The sequence below is a fragment of the Leptonychotes weddellii genome, chromosome 8 (genome assembly GCF_054177405.1).
Source record: "Leptonychotes weddellii isolate Sample4059 chromosome 8, ASM5417740v2, whole genome shotgun sequence".
Lineage (NCBI taxonomy): Eukaryota > Metazoa > Chordata > Mammalia > Carnivora > Phocidae > Leptonychotes > Leptonychotes weddellii.
This window is the reverse complement of record NC_138376.1, coordinates 59,337,524-59,359,033: the sequence shown is the minus strand read 5'-3', so window position 1 is coordinate 59,359,033 and position 21,510 is coordinate 59,337,524. Positions and strand designations below refer to the sequence as shown.

At 38.4% G+C, this 21,510-nt stretch overlaps 1 protein-coding gene across 6 annotated transcripts in view; it reads right to left on the bottom strand.

Moving 5' to 3' along the window:
* Positions 1 to 21,510, bottom strand: part of BCKDHB (branched chain keto acid dehydrogenase E1 subunit beta) — a 205,376-nt gene that overhangs the window by 147,025 nt on the left and 36,841 nt on the right. For all 6 annotated transcript variants that reach the window (XR_014147773.1, XR_014147774.1, XR_014147775.1 and 3 more), the window contains exons 4-6: positions 12,816 to 12,949; positions 12,233 to 12,388; positions 10,026 to 10,134 (exon numbers count right to left, since the gene is read on the bottom strand). Coding sequence is in view for 3 of the 6 variants with exons in the window: in XM_081828584.1 (XP_081684710.1) it covers positions 10,026 to 10,134; positions 12,233 to 12,388; positions 12,816 to 12,949 (399 nt within the window). In the remaining 3 variants the exon portion in view is untranslated. The remainder of the gene's footprint in view (positions 1 to 10,025; positions 10,135 to 12,232; positions 12,389 to 12,815; positions 12,950 to 21,510) is intronic.

Genomic DNA, 21,510 nt, shown 5'->3' with positions numbered 1-21,510 from the left:
GATCCCAGGACCCCGGGATCATGACCTGAGCCGAAGGCAGACACTTAACCATCTGAGCCACCCAGGCGCCCTCCAGCTTTCATTCTTATCTTTCAGGCTATAAACAGCTAAATTTCAAGTCTTGTCTCCCTACAGTACCTGTGTCAATATACCTTATCCTTCTAGTTTTTCCAATGCTATTTAGAGACGTGCAGTGTCTGGCTTCAATCATTTATTATTCAGGGCTTAATCAATGAATATATGAGGCTTATCAAAAACAAGGATGGACTTAAACATAGGTTTCACAGTTTAAACAATAAAGGACATAGGCTTGTAAATTGCTCCTTCCACATAAGTGTGTATATACAACATATATAATATATATATATGTTATATATATATATATATATATATATATAACAGGTATCTTTACTTCAAAATTGTTTGGAATAAGAATTTACAAACAACTAAAAGTTGAGGAGAAAGAACGAAATTCTTTTGCATGTGCCGTAATTTATGAACTAAAAATCAGCTAAATCATTGAAAATGAATACATTGAAATACATCCAAAATAAATTGGTAAGTAAGGCAAATTACAGAATAGTTACAATATGTTCTTATTATTTTATGTTTATGTATGTTCTACACATTCACAGATTTGAATAAATGTAAATGCATGGGAAAAGATTTTCAAAGTAAGTTATAGAACAATGTCTATAGTATGATCTTATATAACTGTTTATATGTAAATGTGTTCTATACATTCATGTATGCATGCAAATAAACATGCATAAAAAAGGTCTGAGAAAAGGAGTTGGGGGTAAGGAAAAGAAACTTTCATTTTCTGTTCTATATAGCTCTATGATGCTTGAACCTATACAAAAGTACATTGATTAATGACATTTAATTTTATTAAAAACACAAAGTAAATCAGTCTATCATGTAGCTTAAGCTTAGTCATTGACAATGCATCCAGTTGGATTAGGCCAATGATCAAAAATAGACATCTGTCTAATGTCCAAAGTTAGTCTGAAAGTGAATGTCAATAATATAAAGAATATGCCGAGTATAAGAAAGTTTCACTGGGTCCTATCCCATGAAAATTTCAATTTATCAAGTCAATCACAGAAGATATATAAACAAATTTAAAGGCAAATTTTGTACTTCAAGTTGATTGAAAAGCTTTTGATTCTTTTTGCTACTTAATAGATCAGGCCTTCTCATCACAAAATAGGACAATAGGACAATAATCTATTAGCTGCATTTGTTTTAGGTTTATAATAAATGCTATTCCAGAGGCGCCTGCGTGGCTCAGTTGGTTAAGCGTCTGCCTTCGGCTCAGGTCATGATCTCAGGGTCCTGGGATTGAGCCCCGTGTTGGGCTCCCCACTCAGCGGGGAGTCTGCTTCTCCCTCTCCCTCTGCTCCTCTCCCCCTGCTTGTGCTCTCTCTCTCAAATAAATAAATAAACAATCTTTGAAAAAATAAAATAAAATAAGTGCTACTCCGCAAGGTTAAGATGGAAGTCCACATGACTATAAAGAACAAATATGAAATAAAAAACATGAAATATAAAAATTCACTTGTAATCAAATAAGCAAACACTGAAATAAAATGATAGTAATAATATTTGTTTAAAAGTACAGATAAAAGTCTGGCAGTATATGCAATAAAAAGTCAACAGTAGTTAAGGAATGGATTTATAAGCTCCTTTTATCTTCTCTTTTGTACTTTTTAGGAGTTGCAGTAAGCAGATATGAAAGACTGAAAAATAAGTGGTGTGCCAAAAGTCAGCCAGCTAAGTAGGGAGTAGAGCCAGCATTTCAAACTCAGGTAATCTAGTTCCAGAATCCACATTCTTAACACAGAGTTTACTGGATAACCCCAGGGCAGAAAAGATGCCTACAGGAAAAAGAAAAACCTGACTGGCCACTTAATGTGTCCAAACATAATGAAAATAGGTTATATGGAGGAAATTAGGGACTTTACTGGTAATAGGAACATGAGAAATTAAGCAGATGAAAAAAAGAGAAAAAACATTATTTGGTCCAGAGAAGACAGAGCCTGTATATGAATGAGGGAATAAAACGCCCTTATTTTTTTTTTGCTCAGTTGTAAATCATATCAATATGATGATCATAGTAATGTAAACACTAATGATCTAACCAAAAACTACACTCAAAGTCCATGAAGATTTTGGGAGAAGTTCAAATATGTTGAGAGGAAGGAATGGCACATGCTGGGGAAAAGGGGAGACATAAAATAGCTAAATTCTAGTAGGAAGTTAAAAATCACAACCCCTAAAATGTTAAAAAGCAGTATAAGCATATTCTTACAAATAAGATAAATTACTAGAAAAAATGACTTAAAGAGTTGAAAAGAATCGCCTGTAGGGGAGAATCACCAATTTGGTGAAGGCTGAAGTAAGAAACTACTATTTTTTGTCCTAAGATACATTACTTGACTTTTAAACTTCCGTAAAAGTGTTAATTTCAATTTAAAAACTAATTCAAAAATATCACAAACGAATTAAATTCTCTCACATTACTCAATTCTTGTGAGTGTAACTAGTATTAGATGTACTTGCCTGAATCAAGATAATCCACTTCATGATGCCAATCAAAACAAATTTAAAAGGTAAAATACTCTTTTGTGTACACTGATACTGGGCAAAAACATTTTTAAAGTCTTCTACCACTCAAAAGCTACTTAAAACAATTTTCTTCTCTTCAAGATATATGAATTCATATATAATCAATGTATTTACTAAAGAAAGGAGAAAAAGAAAAGAAAAGCCCCTCGATACCATTATGACCTATTTTTGCCTGAAAGGGTCATCTGAATCCTAGAAATGAAGCACCACAAGACTTTTAGTCTTTTTTTTTCCCCACTAGAACCACCATAGATGAAAGCCGTATTTACTTCATTATCACTGATGTCATGAATCAATTTCAATTAAATAAATCCAAAAAGCTCAAAAAGGATAAAAGCAAAGCTTCTCTACAAGATGCCTATATCTGATAATGTCACACTGACTCATTTTCTTTTTGAATCATAACAATTTTGTACATTTTTGACACTGACTAGATTGCTCTTCTAGATCTGTCTTTTCTAAACATACCTCTCCCATTTTTGAAAGTTTAATTGCATTTACATATCAAAATTAGAATAATACAGAAATATTTTCCTTCCAAATTTAGAAGATACAGGTTCTACATTTATTTATTATATATTCAACATAAGTAGAAACAAAATTCAAGAAAATTGCTGCATAAAGAATGGATTACCTATTTTTACTTTCATCTTTACAGTTCATAAAGTTAATGGCTGAACTGAAAGAAATCATTTCAAGTATCATTGTAACCCAGACATGTGGAGAGTCACCATAGCACAGATGTTTGAACATACGGAACAGGATAGAGACTGGGCCCAAAAAGGAGGGAATCAGAGAGGTCGAGAAGAGCTGTGACAAGGACAATGCTGTGCCTTCACCAAATGGTTTCACCCCCTCTCCTCAAAATGCAGGAAGAGACATTGCTCAGCTGCCTTGGCCTCTAGCTAGGAATGAAGGACTAGGTCCCTTAATGAATGCATGAACCACAGGCTCCCAAACCCCATCCGTAACCACACTGGATTTGTGACATATATAGTTTTCATAACTTTCAAAGAAGCAAATTAATCCTAAGCCAATGGAGAAATTAACACAGTACATATTCAAACCTTGGACTACACACTACATAAGGGATGTACTGCCTCAAAGCATAGCTATTGATAGTACAGATTTCCATTCAATTAAAAAGTAGATCATTTTAGGAGCGCCTGGGTGGCTCAGTCGTTAAACATCTGCCTTCAGCTCAGGACATGGTCCCAGGGTCCTGGGATCAAGCTCTGCATCGGGCTCCCTGCTCCACGGGAGGCCTGCTTCTCCCTCTCCCACTCCCCCTGCTTATGTTCCCTCTCTCACTCTCTCTCTGTCAAATAAATAAAATACTGAAAAAAATAAAAATTAAAAAATTAAAAGTAGATCATTTTAATTCTGTGGGTAAATCTTTAAAATGGCATATTTCTTGGCACGAAACTAGGATGCTGGAGAAAGTTGTTTTATTTATGCCCTCCATTCAATAAAGTTTAGGCGGGACGTAAAATTGGGCAATGTTAGAAAGAAGGCAGCCTTTGGGGTCAGAACCTCTTGGTTTAAATCTAATTACCACTTACTCCTCTGTGAGCAAGTTTCTGAAAACTCTCAACTTCAGTTTCAGGATACCACCACCCCAGAGGGCTCTTGTGAAGATCCAGTGGAACCACTGGTGTCATAAATGCCCAATACCTGGCTCTGGAAACAGACAAATGGGGTTTGAAATCTAGCTGTGTGGCTTTGAGCAAGTTGCTTAACTTCTCTAATGCCCAGGGGTTCCTCATCTATAAAATGGTCATGGTGACAGAATTTTTCTGATAAGGCTATTATGAGGATTAATTGAAATAGTCCTTCTGTCTATGCAATACAGGACTATGTTAGTACTTAAGTGTTCAAAAAGTGCTTAAAGATGAGGCAGATACACACATGCATTATCCAACTTAATCCTCTCAACAAACTTATGAAGTAAATTCCATTATACATAAACAGATAGGGCTCCTATTTCAGCCATTAGGACAAAAGTAGCATTTATATTAAATCATGAAAGGCTGTTGACTATACTAATCAAACTAGGGATAGCTTCATATTAAAAGAGAAGCATCTTTTCTCTATCAAGATTATGTATTACACCAGTCAAGATTACCTATTTTATTAGTAAAGTCTACAGAGGACTAGAACTCAAAGGAGATTATACCTAAAATGAGATTAATAGGTTTCCCCCGGATCCGTCCATTTAAACAGAGGAAGATCAAAGGAACTAGAGTAACTCAAGGAACTTTAAGGACCTAAAGAATCAAAATGGTGAGGATTTTCACTTTTGGTTTCTATTTCTCTCCTTCCTTCCCACAATCTTCTACTAAAGACCATCATTCACTAAGCTGTCAGGGAACTAGGCCCCAGTCTCACGTCATTCTGGGCAAACCACCCATAGAAAATGCAGCTCTGTCTCCATATATAAAATCCCAGAAAAGTCAGAATAGCTGGGCTTGAGCCTCATATCATCACTGGAGATCATGGCAGCCCCTTTAGAACCACAAAGAGTCAGGTAAGAGCAGTGGCCATGGGAAGAATAGGTCCTAGCAGGAAAATAAGGGACCAATAGATGGTAAAAAGCTAAATGAGAGAGAGCTGTGCACTAAGACTCTGAGCTAAAGCCTCTACAATTAAATCAATCTCAAACAGCATTTAGTGACATAAATAATGTAGATAAAATTATATATTATAGGAAAATTCTTTGAGTTAGCAAGTTTATTTTTATAGATGTCAAATATTTTGGCTTCCTAAGGAATTCTTTATCTGGTATCCTATAAATACTTTATTTCGGGAATTATGTATAGAACATGACTCAAAATTGGGGGAAATAACAGCTTACCTTAATGACGAGGAAAAAGCAAGTAACAGATGATGCTTTCCTGAAATTTCCTATTGTATTCACCTAGTTACAATGGCGCAATGGCAAAATATGCCAGGGAATTACTTCTCAACAAAATTCTATTAATGAACATTATTAGAAAGTGCACTCTTCTGTTCCCCAGGTATATTTAGGCCTTCTCATCCTCCCTTCCTATTCAACATCTCTCTCATACTTTCCTTTTCTTTATTTCTCTAGATTACATTCTGCTAACTTCTTTGGCCTTATCGTTCAGCTAATTCTCCCTTGGTTTATAATTTCTGGCTAAACCAGGAGTTTTTCCTTCATTTTCCTTCTTTTTTTTCTGTACCAGTTCAGTATACATCCAAATTAAATACACATATAGATACCAACCATTCATTTTAGGGTATCTAATCTACCATTCTATTATTATCAGACAAGGAAATCTTATCCTATCCTTACTCAACACTTCCCTCTTCTTTCCCCTCCTGAAATTCATTTAGACACCAAGTATTTCATATAATCTAAGAAATTCCCAACCCACCCCCCTCTGCTAATTCAGGCCCTTACCATTTCCTAGACAAGCTGTTAAAGCCTCCCAGCCCAGTTTAATGACCAGTCTCTCCTCACACTAAGGTTTGGAGGTAGTAAGAGCTAGACATCAGTTCCAGACTATCCATTGGGTTCCAATCCATCCTAGCAGGCTCTAGTTTGTCCTTGTTCTCTCCTACTTCATGTCCATCTTCCCTGCCTGACAATCAACCCTACAGATTTCAGTAGACAGCACCAAATACAGAAGCAACAATTTTCATAGACTGTTCAGCTTCTATAATTATATATATTATAGCTATATATTCTTCATTAGATCTTGTGTTTTGCATCTCTGATCAAACCTTGACTGATACAGCAGTATCTAGAGATGTGCTCATTATAATCCATCAGATGGATATAACTTAGCTTATTCAAGCAACCCCAAGTCCCCTAGTGATGGACAAATGGGTTGTTTTTAGTCCTTGCCCTTATGAATAGTGCTGTAGTGAACATTAATATTTTTTCAGACTTTTATTAGTCTATCTCTGAAATAGATTCTTAGAGGAAGACTATGGGTCAAAGGGTAAATAATTATTACTGCTATCAGTTCTCTTCCCTCCTTAAAATCTATGACTTCTTCTGGAAACCATACAGGCAACTGTGGCAGATACTGGTAGTTGTTAATATCCATCTCTCATCATTGCATAATAAAATTTTTAGTTGGGCACTAAGCTAAAGACAACTTTTCTCAGCCTCCTTTGTGACTGGGTGTGGCACCGTGATGAAGTTCTGACCAATGGAATATGCACAGATTTAATATGTGCAATTTCCAAGTCATTCTTTAAGAGAAGGAGAATTCTTTTCCCCTCCCTTCCTTCCCCCTTCCTTGTGGCTGAAATGTTTCTGTGAGTTGGGAGCAAAGCAGCCATCTGGGACCAGAAGCTGGAAAGTCACAAAGACAAATGGAGAAACCAGACAGGATTCTGGTGCCTGATATTTATGTGAGAGAGAAATAAATTTCTGTCTTACTTAAGGCCTTACCAAGGGTTTACTGTTAGCCTAAATAATGTATCTAACTTTTTTTAGAATCATCTACCTCATGAATATATCTATGTTTAAGAGGGCATTCCATACATAGATTTTATAAACATTGCATTATACTCAAAAGTTATCTTTACTTACATATGACTATGTTTTGTTTAATTAAGATTACTTAGTAATTAACCTAAATGGGCTGTCATGTAATGAATACAACTCCCGATTATTTTTGCAAAGGATTGTCAGCCTAGTATTTAAAATACATTTGTGAACCTTCCCAGTATGAATTCCTTTAAAAAACTCTAAACGTAAGGGTTCATACCTTTGGTCTACGCTATTTTAACTATTCCCAAATGTATGCTGAAAATTCAAAAAGAATGTAAGAATAACAGTCAACCTATTAAATTATTATTTATGGATATTAAAAGTCTTCCCATTGCCACCACTTCTAAGTGGCCTCTGTGATAAACCTACAGTATCTTCTTTCATTGCTCTATCTGATTCTGTTAATACAGAAATGTCTTCTACAAATAATCTCAGATTACTGAACCAAAAATGCTCCGTTCCTTTTTATATCATTCTGAACAGCGGGGAAGTTTGGTGTTTCCTCCAGCAGCGTGAAGCAGACCGGAGAGATGAGCAGAGCTAGGAAGAGCCGCTGCATGGAGGGCAATGAAGAACCAGAGGCAGAACAGGCAGCGCACCTCCCCTCCCCATCCCTTCCAATAATATGGTCAACTGGAAGATACCGATAGAACCAGAAGGTAAGTCTAAGAAAACCATAGGTTAGGAGCGTCCTGAATTCTAAGAACCGAGAATCAAATAAGATAAATAGAGACAGGCAGCATCAGTTACTGTTTCAGAACTGATATGAAGCACTGGTTCTCAAAATTTAGTTGGAGTCAGAGTCACCAGGAGGGCTGCTAAGAGACAGCTGAGCCTCACTCCCGGGGGTCCTAATTCAGCAGGTCATGAAGCGAGGCCTGACAATGTGCATTTCTAATAAGCTCCCAGGAGGCTTAGGCTGCTGGCCCAGGGATCAACTCTAGAGAACACAGATATGAAAGTTTTGGTGGCTCGCTCTTTTTTCCTAGACTACTTTCTTCTGCAGAGAAACTCTCTCACTGTGAAAGAACCTATTTTGCTCTTTACTGAGCCCCTGGAGGTCAAGAAAAGATTCAGAGTTAAAGTCCATGAAATGGCACATAATCATTGGGAAACTTCTGAAAAACCTTTGAGCCCCATTCCTCATCAGTGTTTTTCATAATCTCTCCCAGTGCCAAGGCTACAACAAATTTCTCAAGTTCATTCTCTTAGCAGGAATCCTGTAACATTACACATTTCCTTTACCAATCTTGATTTCCAAATTTGCAGCAAAATGAATATTACTTTTCTAAGTTTCTTATTCACTCTCCATTTATTAAATATGTACTGAAAAAAATCTGCATTAATTGATAAGCTTGCACAGTTAGTTGGCCTTACAAATATAATATCCATAGGGGATCTAAAGTAATTAGCAATCAAATAGCTACTCAGTGTACACCTTCCGTGTTTTCCTATTCACCTCAAGACTTTAAATTCTTATGTTATTTTTAATTCCATAATGAGATATAAATCACAACAGAGTTCCTAAAAAATGTAAAGATTCCATTTAAAATATGTTTAACTTAAGAGCACTGGAACTCTGAAAATTTTCCAATGGAAGTATAAAATGGTATAACTGCTTTGAAAAACTCTTCAGTAAATTCTTACCAAGTTAAATCAACATCTACCCTATGAAATGCCAATTCCATTCCTGGATGTTTATTACTCAAAAGAAAGGAAAGAGTATGTTCACAAAGCACCTATTCAAGAATGTCCCTAGCAACCTTGTACAAGATAGGCAAAACTGAAAACAGTGATGGACATTTATTCATCAACAGGAGACTGGATAAATCGTGATTATAGTCATACAGCAGAAATACTACTCAGCAATGAAAAAGGCATAAACTGTTGATAAGCAACAATGTGAATGAATCTCAAAACATGAGGTTGAGCAAAGGAGGCAAACACAAAAGAATACATATGGTATGATTGATTTCTATGAAGCCCTAACACATGTGCAACTAATCTCTGGGGACAGAATCAGAAAGTGGCTAAGTTTGGGGTAGAGAAAATAGATTGGCAGGGAAGAGGCAGAAGAAGCTTCCTGGAGTGATGAAATTGTTCTAGATTTTGTTTTTCACAGTCTTTACCTGGATGTGTAAGACTGTCAAAAAAAATCTATCAAACTGAATACTGAATATCTGTGCCATTTACTGTATGTAAATCATGTCAATAAAAAATGATAAGCTTAACTATTCAAGAAAAAGAATGATTTACCAAAGCAATGTTCTTTATATTCAAAATAAAATATACGTCAGACAGAATAGCTTGATATTTAAAATTTCCATTATAGGTAATAAATAAGCAGTCACAGATGAAGGTTGCAGAATTATGATTCTGAGCTCAAGGTAGGGTGACTGAACATCTCAGTTTGCCTTTTAGACAATCAGTCTAGTGTTGGCCTAAAGCTATAGCACTGATAGTGCCCCCTTTGCTATCAAATGTATCCTGATTTAGAGGAAGACCCATAGCTAAAAGGACATTTGATATTATTTGGTACAATGCACTCATTCACTTTGCCATTCAACCTACATTTCCTAAGCATCTACTATGTGGCTAAACATAGTCTCTATGTTCTTGCTACCATTTCACATTGCTCCTTTGTTTCCACAATCAGAACCTAAAACAGCTAGATGGATTTTTCCCTAAAGTAAGCATAAAATAAACAGCGAAAGACAAAATAAATATAGAAGAAAGCAATCAGAATTTTCTATAAACAAGGAAAATACAAATCAAGCTTTTAAAAAAAAAGGTTACAATTCTTTGGAGCTGTGTGAAACAAAATGCATAAAGACAGTCACAAATATAAAATAAAGGAAACCTTTACCTGCTGCCCTGTAAAGTATTTTAGGTTCAAAAAATATACAAGGATTTTTATCCTCTATGCATGACAAAAGAAGTCCCTTGGCCTGGAAAGGGCTTCTGGGTACAACCACCTGCAAAAACAGATTTTTTTTTTTTTTAAAGACCATTTCAGTACAAAATGTAGCCCAGTAAACTCACTTATAAGAAGGGTTGATATTTCAGTAACTAATTGTTACTAATTGCAGGGATCTTGTATTTTTAGCTTAATTACCATTATAAATGTTACATATTGTCCCATCCCAAAAAAATTCCATTGTTAAACAAGTATTTATCACATGTCCATCATAGTCCGGTAGCTAAGATACTGTTCTCTTAAAAAGCTAAACTTGCATATGTATACTAAAAGGAATCTGCAAGAAGCAAAGTTGTCGATATCTTCCTATATTCACCTATAAAAAAAACTTTTCCACTAATACTCTACTGCTACTTTCAAAGGGCATGCAATTCTTCTCCAATTTTAATATACCAAAATCTCCTCCTTTCCCATGAAACACAGGGTCTTCATTTCCTAAGTGGAAAATAATCCGCTGAACTTTACGATCTGGGCACTGTAATGTCTGGTTATTGCAAAGCTGAAAGGAAAGTGTGGATACTGCCCACTTCCTCTTGAGAAGGCCTTTGAGAAGGAGGAAGATGATCACAGAAGGTGGCACAAGTGTTAACTGGGCCAAGCACTCTATGTGGATCTACTGTTCACAGCAACCCATACTATTATTATTTTCCCCAATTTAGAAAGAGACACAAAGGATTAAAAGAGAGATCAAATAATTTGTCCAAAGTCACATTGATTGCTTGACCAGGGATTCTTCTACAGTTCTGACACCAGACCCTAAGCTCTAACTACACCATTTTGCCTCAAATCACAAGCTTATGTCTAGTTTTTAATGACTGTTAAATAACTGCATAAATACCAGTGAATACCAGTGTTACATGGGAAGAGTTATTAAAATAAATCTGAGTTTATCTCAAAGACTCAAATAAGATTCCTTGAAACTACATTTGGCTTTCAAAATCAATTTCACACCATCCTAAAACTTTAGGATTCTTATTTAAAAAATAGCACAAATCTCACTCTTTTCTGTAAAAACAGACTGCTGAACACATCGCTTACCATACTATACAATGTCTTTAGGTTCCTACTTTAGTTTCTCTTCATCTCCTTTCCTCATGTATTTTTAGCATTTTGTACTATTTTCATTTGGGATTAAAAAGAGGGCAAGGGGCAAGTGGAGAAAGTTGGGAGATTGTGGAAAAAAAAATCTCTTCTTAAAAATTCTGGGTAAGATCATAAACTTTAAATGTGAATCAGTGTTCAGCTCAAGCACAAAAATAAGTATTGTTTCAAATGTGGCTTCTGTCCCAACCTACCACTTCCAGCTTACATTGAAAAATTATGCAACCCCTACTCAACTAAAAAAAAAAAAAAAAAATTATGACTGCTCTGGTAGAAAAAATAAAAATAAAATACATGTGTTTACAACCAGTTCATGTTATCAAACACACATACATCACTGGGTGGACATAGGAGTTTCCATCACGATGCCCTAGAAAGCTCTTCAGTAAATAGAAATAGAAAAGATAATGTAAAAAATTAACATAAAATATGCAAAAAAAAGCCACTTTTTTTTTAAATCAAAAGACCTAAACTATTGTGAAAGGCGTAAGATTATTATGGAAGGCTTTGAAAGACAGATGCTTCAAAATTGTTTGATTGAGTATTACCTTACCTGGAAAACACATCTGGATTTCAAGGGTTTCTCTTAGACTGAAGCTAAAGTCCTATCCCTCTGACTTTGAGGTAAATATGTATTAAACAGTAGATTTATTAAAATTAACCCAGAATCGGTTAAGTGAGAAAGCCCCATTAGAAAGAAACAGAGCTTTGAAAGAGGGGGAAGTTAAACCAACTATGTTCTCTATCTCATCCTTTGAAGTTGGTGAAATTAATGTCAGGGTTAAGCCAGTGCTACTTCAACAAGAATATTCTATAAACCTGGGAACTGGAGAGCTGATCTAAAATAAATACTCTCTTTCTAAAAAAAACCAATTAAATTCACATAAATTCCATAAATCCTGTTTGCTTTCCTCTAGATAATCATATCAGTTAACAGAACAAACCAAAATGGAAATATCCAACAGAGAACAAATAAAGTACATAAATGAGGATACCTTGATTCCTGGGCAGTGAGCAAAAAAAGCTTCAGGACTCTGAGAATGATAAAGAGCCCCATGGCCGACACAGCCCCAAGGGGCCCGGATAGTGAGGCTTCCACAATTAAAAAGATCCCCAGAGCGATAGCGGTACTTGGCAGCTTCATTAACAATCTTGGAAGGGGAGAAGAAGGACAGGTCACAAGGAGTCCTTTATTTCCATCCCTTTCCTTAACCATTTTATTAGATCTTTAAATATATGCACATAACAAAATAACTCCTAATGCATTAGCTCAAAGACGACCTAAAAATCCCCAAGATCAGAGGTGGGAGAGTGGAGGCAAAACTCCCAACACTTCATGGACTTAATCTAAGAAATGTTTAATTAGAGGGGTGCCTGGGTGGCCCAGTCAGTTAAGTGTCTGCCTTCGGCTCAGGTCATGACCCCAGGATCATCCCTGCTCAGTGGCGAGCCTGCCTCTCCCTCTCCCTCTGCCCCTCCCCCTGCTCATGCTCTCACTCACTCTCATAAATAAATAAAATCTTTAAAAAAAAAAAAGAAAAAGAAATGTTCAATTACAGTATAATGAAACCTTCTTACCTGATCGAAAGCAGGGAAAATATAATCTGCAAACTGAATTTCTGCAATAGCGGTCGCTCCAGTGACTGCGATCCCAATTCCAAACCCAACGATTCCTTGTTCACACAATGGCGTGTTGAAAACTCTATCTTTTCCTAAAAAAAAGAAAAAATAGTCCTTATATGACAAATGGGAGTGATGTAATACACAGCACAACCAAAAACTCAGGGAGTTAATGGTGATGGAGAAAAACAGCATAGAAGAGGTGAAGGAAATAGAAGATAACTAGTATGAGGGCTGGTTTAAATACAAACATAATAATTATATTAACTGTAAGTAATCTTAGCGTTTCAACTGAAAGAAAGGTTGTCCCTCTGGGATAAAAGAAAGCAAAACCCAACTACCTAAAAGAAAACACTGAGACAATAAAGATAACAGAAGACTCAAAAGTAAAAGGAAAGAAAACAAACAATGAAAACCCTAACCAAAACAAGGTGTCACCACAGGATTAGTGGACAAAGTAGACTTTAGGGGAAAAGGCATTACCAGAGATAAAGCAGGAAAATTCATAGTTTTAAAGGGTACAATTCAAAGGGAGGACATAATTCTAAATTTACACTCATGGAACACAGGCTCCAAAGAAATTAGAAAAATTAACAGAGGGTCGCCTGGGTGGCTCAGTCGGTTAAGCGGCTGCCTTCGGCGTGGGTCTTGATCCCAGGGTCCTGGGACCGAGCCCTACATGAGGCTCCTTGCTCAGGAGCCTGCTTCTCCCTCTCTCTCCCTCTGCTTGTGCTCTCTCTGTCAAATAAATAAAATCTTTAAAAAAAAAAAAAGGAAAAAAAATTAACAGAATTAAAAGGAAAAAAGGATAAATTCCCAATATGGTGGGAGATATTAATATACCAATCTCAGTAACTGACAGAAAAAGCATACCAAAATAAAAAGGCAGGACTAGAGAAGATTGGTATATGATTAGCAAATACAACCTAACTGACAAGCAGAGGACACTGCACCCAACAGCCAAGAATACAAACCCTTTTCAAGGAAGCAGAACATGGACATTCACTGACCACAGACTGGGCTATACATCCAATCTCAACATATTCTGAAGGATTAAAATCATAACAGGGTGTATTCCCTGACCACGATGGAACTAAGCTAGAAGCCAATAACAGAAAGAGAGTTAGAAAATCCTAAATTAGAAAAAAATTTTAAATATGTCTAAATATCCACGGCTCAAGGAAGAAATTATAAGGAAATTATAAAATATTTTGAACTGAATGACAATGAAAATTATGTATCAATATGTTGAGGTTACCAATTTAGTAAGGAGTCGAGTAGCTTTTTACAGACTAACCCGCCCATATCTATTATCAACTCTGGACACAATATAACAAATAACTGACTTAAAGGCATTGGAGAGCCAAAAAGCGCGCCTAACCCAAAGGGGGCTTGACCCTTGAAAGAAAGGAAGGGCAGTGGATAAAAATAACATTTATAAGTCTTGTCCCCTGAGGGGGCTTCTCCACTCTCTGTGACAAGGGACTGCTAGGATTCAAACAAGACAGACTCAGTCTTTATTAGCTTGGTGGTGAGAGAATGAGAGAATGGGGTTCAGGGCTGCCAGTGGCTAGACACTGAGGAACGAAGCCCCTAAAAGAAGAACAACACATAGGGGCACCCCAAAGTCTGTGCATAAACTGTTCAAATCTTTGGCTGACCTCTATGGCTGTAGGAGACTCAGAGAACCCAGCAGATGGCAGCTGGAAGCCCAAAGAGCTGAGCAGAGATTTCAGCTCTACCCACTAAGGAAAAGACAGAATTTGGAGTTTGAGACTCTTCAAATTAAAAGTGCTTGATAAACACCTCAGGCTTTGCACTGGAACAAGGTGCATGTTACTAGTGTTCAATTCTCATTTGAAATTTCACCACCCGTCAGCCAATATCAGCATTTCCTGAAAAATCCCAATTTTGGGGTGCTGGAGAGACGCAAATAATGACCCCAGTCTGGCCAGGTGACCAAAAGTCTGTGGACAGATCGGAGATGCATATTTCAGTCCCATGATTGAGGGACACCGGTTCTTCTTGGTGCACAGAATCCACTCTCAGCTCAATCATTCCTTTTGAATATGGACCACAAATAGGGCAGGTGCTGGGAAACACCAGCCAGACACAACCTGTTGTCTGCACTCTACAAGCAGGTGCAAAAACTTAAAACCATGATTCATACTCATCACCATCTGTGACTATCTTCTGAAATTGTGACCTCTATCACTCATCAGTTCCCTATTTGACTGCGAATAGCTTGATAAGTTCTGAAAATCTAGGGCTCCACTGAACTAAGAACAATTCATTAGTAGAAAATGAACAAAGATTCTAGCCGCCTCCTGTGGAATCCACATCCCTGGAATGCCTGAGCCACCTTAACCAGGTAAGCAGTGTTCTTACTTAGTCCCTGCCACTTCAAGTTCCCTGGATTCAGGTATTTGCCATCTCAGTAGATAACAGCCTTTTATTTTTTTTCTAAAGACTTTATCTACTCATTTGAGAGAGAGCAAGAGAGAGAACACAGAGGGAGAGAGAGAAGTAGACTCCCCACTGAACAGAGAGCCCGATGCGGGGTTCGATCCCAGGACCCTGAGATCATGACCCAATCCAAAGGCAGACGCTCAACTGACTGAACCACCCAGGCGCCCCTAAATACAGCCTTTTTTGCTGCTAGAAGACAGAAAAGTTGAGTTTCTCAGAACTGTTACTCAAACTCACGCCTGGTCTGAGGAAACAGCTTAATTTAACAACTCTCTCCAACAAGCTGCAGTGACATGAACCGTATGTTAAAAATCTGTTTCTATTTTCTCCCCAAAAGGTAATGATGTGGATAAGAACACACGTAAATTGCATGATAATGATGACTTCCTCTATGTATAATGCCATTAACCTGATATAAAGTTCGTACACACAGTATCCCAATGAGTAAATTAACACATACAGTGATTGTGTCATGAGGTAAGACAGATCTGGTTTTCAGTGCTATCTCCACAAATTACTAAACTCCCTCAATTTATCATCTGTAACAAAAGAATCATGATACTAAAAAGAGTAAAAAAATTACAAGCAGGAGGCCTACTGTGATTTTAAATAGGAGGGTCAAGAAGACCTCAGTGAGAGATGACATATACAGAAAGAGTTGAAGGAAGTGAGAAAGTGCACTGTGCATATATCTGAGGGAGTAAGTGTTCCAGGCAGAGAGATCGGCAAGTGCAAAGGTCCTGGGGTATGGGGCATTTCTTATTACATCAGAGGAAAGGTAAGAAGTCCAGAATGCCTGGTCTGGAGTAAAAGAAATAGTGGTAGGAGATAAAGCTGAAGAGTTGAGAAGGTAGGATGGGGAGGTGGCACAGATCAGACAGGGCCTTGTAGGTCACTATCAGGTCTCTTTTACTATGACAATGAGTTGAGTCAACAAGTAGGTAAGGGATAGAGGAAGCCACTGAGCAAAATCATGCCTTCTCTCAACTATATTCCATCTCTCTAGCTGGTATTTGGTGAATAGCCTCTAGCCAGGCAAGGGGGACATGGCAAGTCTGATTACAGGATACTGCAACAATACCAGTAAGAGATGATGACACCTAATTGCAGAAAAGGTGTGAGACTCTGGATATAGTCTAAATATAGAGTCAAAAAGATTTGCTGATAAAATGGATACGGAGCATGAGTCAGAGAAAAATGCCAAGGATGACTCTGCCAAGGATGACTCAAAGGCTTCTGGCCCACGCAAGCCAAAGGAGAAAGTTGCCCTTAACTAAGGAAGGGCGAACTATGAAGCATGCTGGGATGAAACACCAGGAGTTCAGTTATGGAGAGGTTACATTTGAGATGCCTTCAGATGTTAAGGTAAAGCTCGTAAACAGACTGTTACATACTGGAGTTGAAAGTCTTCAGCATCAAAACAGCACTAAAAAGCACAGGCCTGGATGCAACTGCCAAGCAAATTTATGTGAGAACATAGAGGAAAGATCCAATGTTAAAAAGACAAGCAGTGAGAACTAATATAATCAGCAAAGTCGAAAAGAAAAAAAAAAAAAGCCAGAGTTTGGAGAAAACATAGAAGAACGTGCTGGCCTAGAAGCCTCTTCGAAGAGACTGGAGTAATCAGCTGGTGCTGTATGCTATCAGTTCCACGTGAGGAGGGCTGAGAATTGTATAACGGCTGATCTTGACATTAGCAGTGTCAGCAAAGTAGGAAGGAGGGAAAGAATAAAAGCCTAGATCGAGAGGGAGCGGGGGAAGACAGATCGGAGACAATGAGTAATGATAATTACTGGGAGAGATTTTGCTATAAAGGAGAAAAAAGGAGGAACAACTGGCTGGACAAAAATATGGGATCAATACAGGGAAGTTTTTGGTAAGACCAATAAAAAAGCATATTTGCACGCTGATAAAAATGATCAATAAGAAAGGAAGAAATGGAGGTGCCTGGGTGGCTCAGTCATTAAGTGTCTGCCTTTGGCTATGGTCATGATCCCAGGACCCTGGGATCGAGCCCCACATTGGGCTCCCTGCTCCGCGGGAAGCCTGCTTCTCCCTCTCCCACTCCCCCTGCTTGTGTTCCCTCTCTTGCTGTGTCTCTCTCTGTCAAATAAATAAAATCTTAAAAAAAAAAAAAAAAGGAAGGAAGGAAGGAAGAAATCATTGAGAAAATTAATTAAATGGGGAGACGGAAGAAAACCGGGGTTATGTCTTTGATGGGGAGGACTGGGTCTGGCGTGGAGAGGTTGACAGGAACCCTTGTGTCCAGTCAGAATGCGGGAGAAAGGCATGGGTGGGCACTGACGCGGGTATAGGAGCGTGTGCAGCCGTGAGAGCTTGTCAAAGTTCTCTCTTCACTGCATCTATCTTCTTGGCAAAACACGAAACTAGATTATTGATAAAAACTAAGGATGGAGGCAGCAGTGTTGAGGAGAGAAAAGTATGAAATAGTAATAATGGGAAAATGGAGAAGTGAAGGGACCAGGATCAGGCAGCAGGACGGTATGAGTGGCCCCTGGAGATTACTAGTCTCAGACTAAAAGTGACATCAGTTGCAAGATGACTTTTTTCTCTGGCAACATTCTACATAAGATTGAGGGTTTAGAAAATGGTGTTGGGAAAATTAGACAGCCACATGCAGAAGAATGAAACTGGACCACTTTCTTATACCATATACAAAAATGTACTCCAAATGGATGAAGCCCTAAACGTAAGACAGGAATCCATCAAAATCCTAGAGGAGAACACAGGCAGCAACCTCTGTGACCTCGGTCGTAGCAACTTCTTGCTAGATACATCTCCAAACACAAGGGAAACAAAGGCAAAAATGAACTATTGGGACTTCATCAAGATAAAAAGCTTCTGCACAGCAAAGGAAACAGTCGACAAAACCAAAAGACAACCGACAGATGGGAGAAGATATTTGCAAATGACATATCAGATAAAGGGCTAGTATCCAAAATCTATAAAGAACTTATCAATCTCAACATCCAAAGAACAAATAATCCAATCAAGAAATGGGCAGAAGTCATGAACAGACATTTGTCCAAAGAAGACATCCAAATGGCCAACAGACACATGAAGAAATGCTCCACATCACTCGGCATCAGGGAAATACAAATCAAAACCAAAATGAGATACCACCTCACATATCAGTCAGAATGGCTAAAATTAACAAGTCAGGAAACGACAGATGTTGGCAAGGATGCGGAGAAAGGGGAACCCTCCTACACTGTGGACGGGAATGTAAACTGGTGCAGCCACTCTGGAAAACAGTATGGCAGTTCCTCAAAAAGTTGAAAATAGAGCTATCCTATGACTCAGCAATTGCACTACTGGGTATTTACCCCAAAAATACAAATGTAGTGATCCGAAGGGGTACATGCACCCCAATGTTTATAGCAGCAATGTCCACAATAGCCAAACTATGGAAAGAGCCTAGATGTCCATCGACACATGAATGGATAAAGAAAATGTGGTATATACGTATACAATGGAATACTAATCAGCCATCAAAAAAAAAAAAAAGATGATATCTTGCCATTTGCATTGACCTGGATAGAACTAGAGGGTATATTATGCTAAGGAAAATAAATCACTCAGAGAACGACAATTATCATATGATCTCATTCATACGTGGAATTTAGGAAGCAAAACAGAGGATTATAGGGGAAGGGAGAGTAAAATAAAACAAGATGAAATCAGAGAGGGAGACAAACCATAAGAGACTCTTAAGCATAGGAAACAAACTGAGGGTTGCTGGAGGGGCGGGGGTATCTGGATGATGGACATTAAGGAGGGCACGTGATGTAATGAGCACTGGGTGTTATATAAGACTGACGAATCACTGAACTCTACCTCTGAAACTAATAATACACTGTATGTTAATTAATAGAATTTAAATTAAAAATAAAAATAAAAGATTGAGGGTTTAGAGATGAAGTTAGCTGCGACTGGATTTTGCCAAGCAAATAATGACATGGAATTTAAACTGGGCAATAAAGGAAAGAAAGGTCATCAGGAAAGTGAGATACAGTGACAGGGTGGTAGAATCCATGGCTTTTAAGAATCAATAAGGTCAAAAGGTTATTGGATTGGAGGTACTAGAAGCAGTGAGCTGGGGAGGTTCAAGGCGGAAGTCAGAGCTGGGGATGCTTTAAACTGAGATTCTGGAGGGACCGCAGTTACTACTGATAATGATAACATCTGGGATAGGACAATGAGAGTGAGGGGCTGAGGTAAGATGAAGGACAAGATCACTAGAGAGATCACTGAGAACACCATCCATGTGGGTATGGACAGGAGTACTGGAGAGGCGGACAGTGAGCCAGGCTGGAACGAAGAACAGCGGCCTGGCGTGAATGGATGACAACGAAGGATAGTATTAGTGTTCAAGATTCAGTAATTTACTGAATTATTTATTGACACTGCTCAATAAATGTTTATTTTCAAAGGAAAAATTAAACAATGGAAGCTAGGTTTCTTTTGATTCAGACCTCCAGTCTTCCTTTACTTTCTGAGGTGACTAAACTCAGCTTTTTGATATTTAGAATGAAATTTCTTGAATTCACCCCTGTTAAGCAGCATTATGTGATTACATAATAATCTCACACCAACCACATCCTTTAGGTCAGGTGGTACATAGAATCTCAGGATAGCCCTGAAACACATGACCATTTAAAACATTCATCCAAATGATAAATAAAATCGAAAATCAGTTGCAACTCCTTTCTTTTTTTTTTAAAGATTTTATTTATTTATTTGAGACAGAGAATGAGACAGAGCATGAGAGGGTCAGAGGGAGAAGCAGACTCCCTGCCGAGCAGGGAGCCCGATGCGGGACTCGATCCAGGGACTCCAGGATCATGACCTGAGCCGAAGGCAGTTGCTTAACCGACTGAGCCACCCAGGTGCCCAGCAACTCCTAACTTTCAAAGGCAGCTTGAGTCTAATGACACCGTAGCTTCTGAAGCTCAAGGAAAGTTGCAAGGGGGCAGCGGCTTTATCAAAGCGCTGTCAATCAAGTTCAATGAATGTTTAGTTAAGTGGCCAGGGGCTTTGATTTCATAAGAAAGAAAAAAAACCATGCCTACTCGGAAATAGCTCTTCAATGCCCAACAAGCTTTGACTAAGCCAGAAAAGAGGAGATACTATCCAAATGACTTCTTTCTAAACCTCAGATAACAGAGTAAAATTAAGTTAGCATTTCAGATAAACTCACTGCTATTGATGCTACAGGTAAAGGCATTCCTACAACATGCCATCTTCTTCAGTTCTGCTCCCTGTGCTTAAATTTTAGGCTCTCTCTTTGTATAACTCCATGATCTCTTGAGTCCATGCAAACACGTGTAGAATGCCAGACGTTTGGTCATTTAAATAGCTGACATGTTAGTATCTCACTTGTTGACAAAAACCAGGTATAAAGTCATACCACCACTTCCTTAATAGCTTTTCTTCGTTTGTAAAGGGAACGTGACTATGTCACGCAGCACACGGACACATTAAAGATACTGCCCACCACGTAATGCCAAATATCAAAAGAAAACCAGCAGATGGCTGTTCTAGCCAGAGGCACAGATGGACACAACTGGGTCCCCCAGTGAACCCGGTTCTCTATCACAACATTTAGGCCACAACTAGCCCAGAAACGATGAGAAGAGTGCAAAGAAACAATAATTAGGAAAAAAGAAGAGGCAGCCATGAGTTAAGGTGACAACCAATTACCTCCTGGTAGATTACGAAAGTCAGGGAGTACCTCCTTCTGTTCAGTGCCCAGACATTTTTCAGAACCCATAACGAGTTTTAAATTAGCTTTCCTTGGGAACACAGTGGTCCTGCAAGTTATTAAATCTACCTTGGGGGGCGCCTGGGTGGCTCAGTCGTTAAGCGTCTGCCTTTGGCTCAGGTCATGATCCCAGGGTCCTGGGATCGAGCCCCACATCGGGCTCCCTGCTCAGCGGGAAGCCTGCTTCTCCCTCTCCCATTCCCCCTGCTTGTGCTCTCTCTCTCTCTCTGACATATAAGTAAATAAATCTTTAAAAAAAAAAAAAGTAATTCACATTAAGATTTAAATAGTAAGGGGGCGCCTGGGTGGCTCAGTCGTTAAGCGTCTGCCTTCAGCTCAGGTCATGATCCCAGGGTCCTGGGATCGAGCCCCGCATCGGGCTCCCTGCTCCGCGGGAAG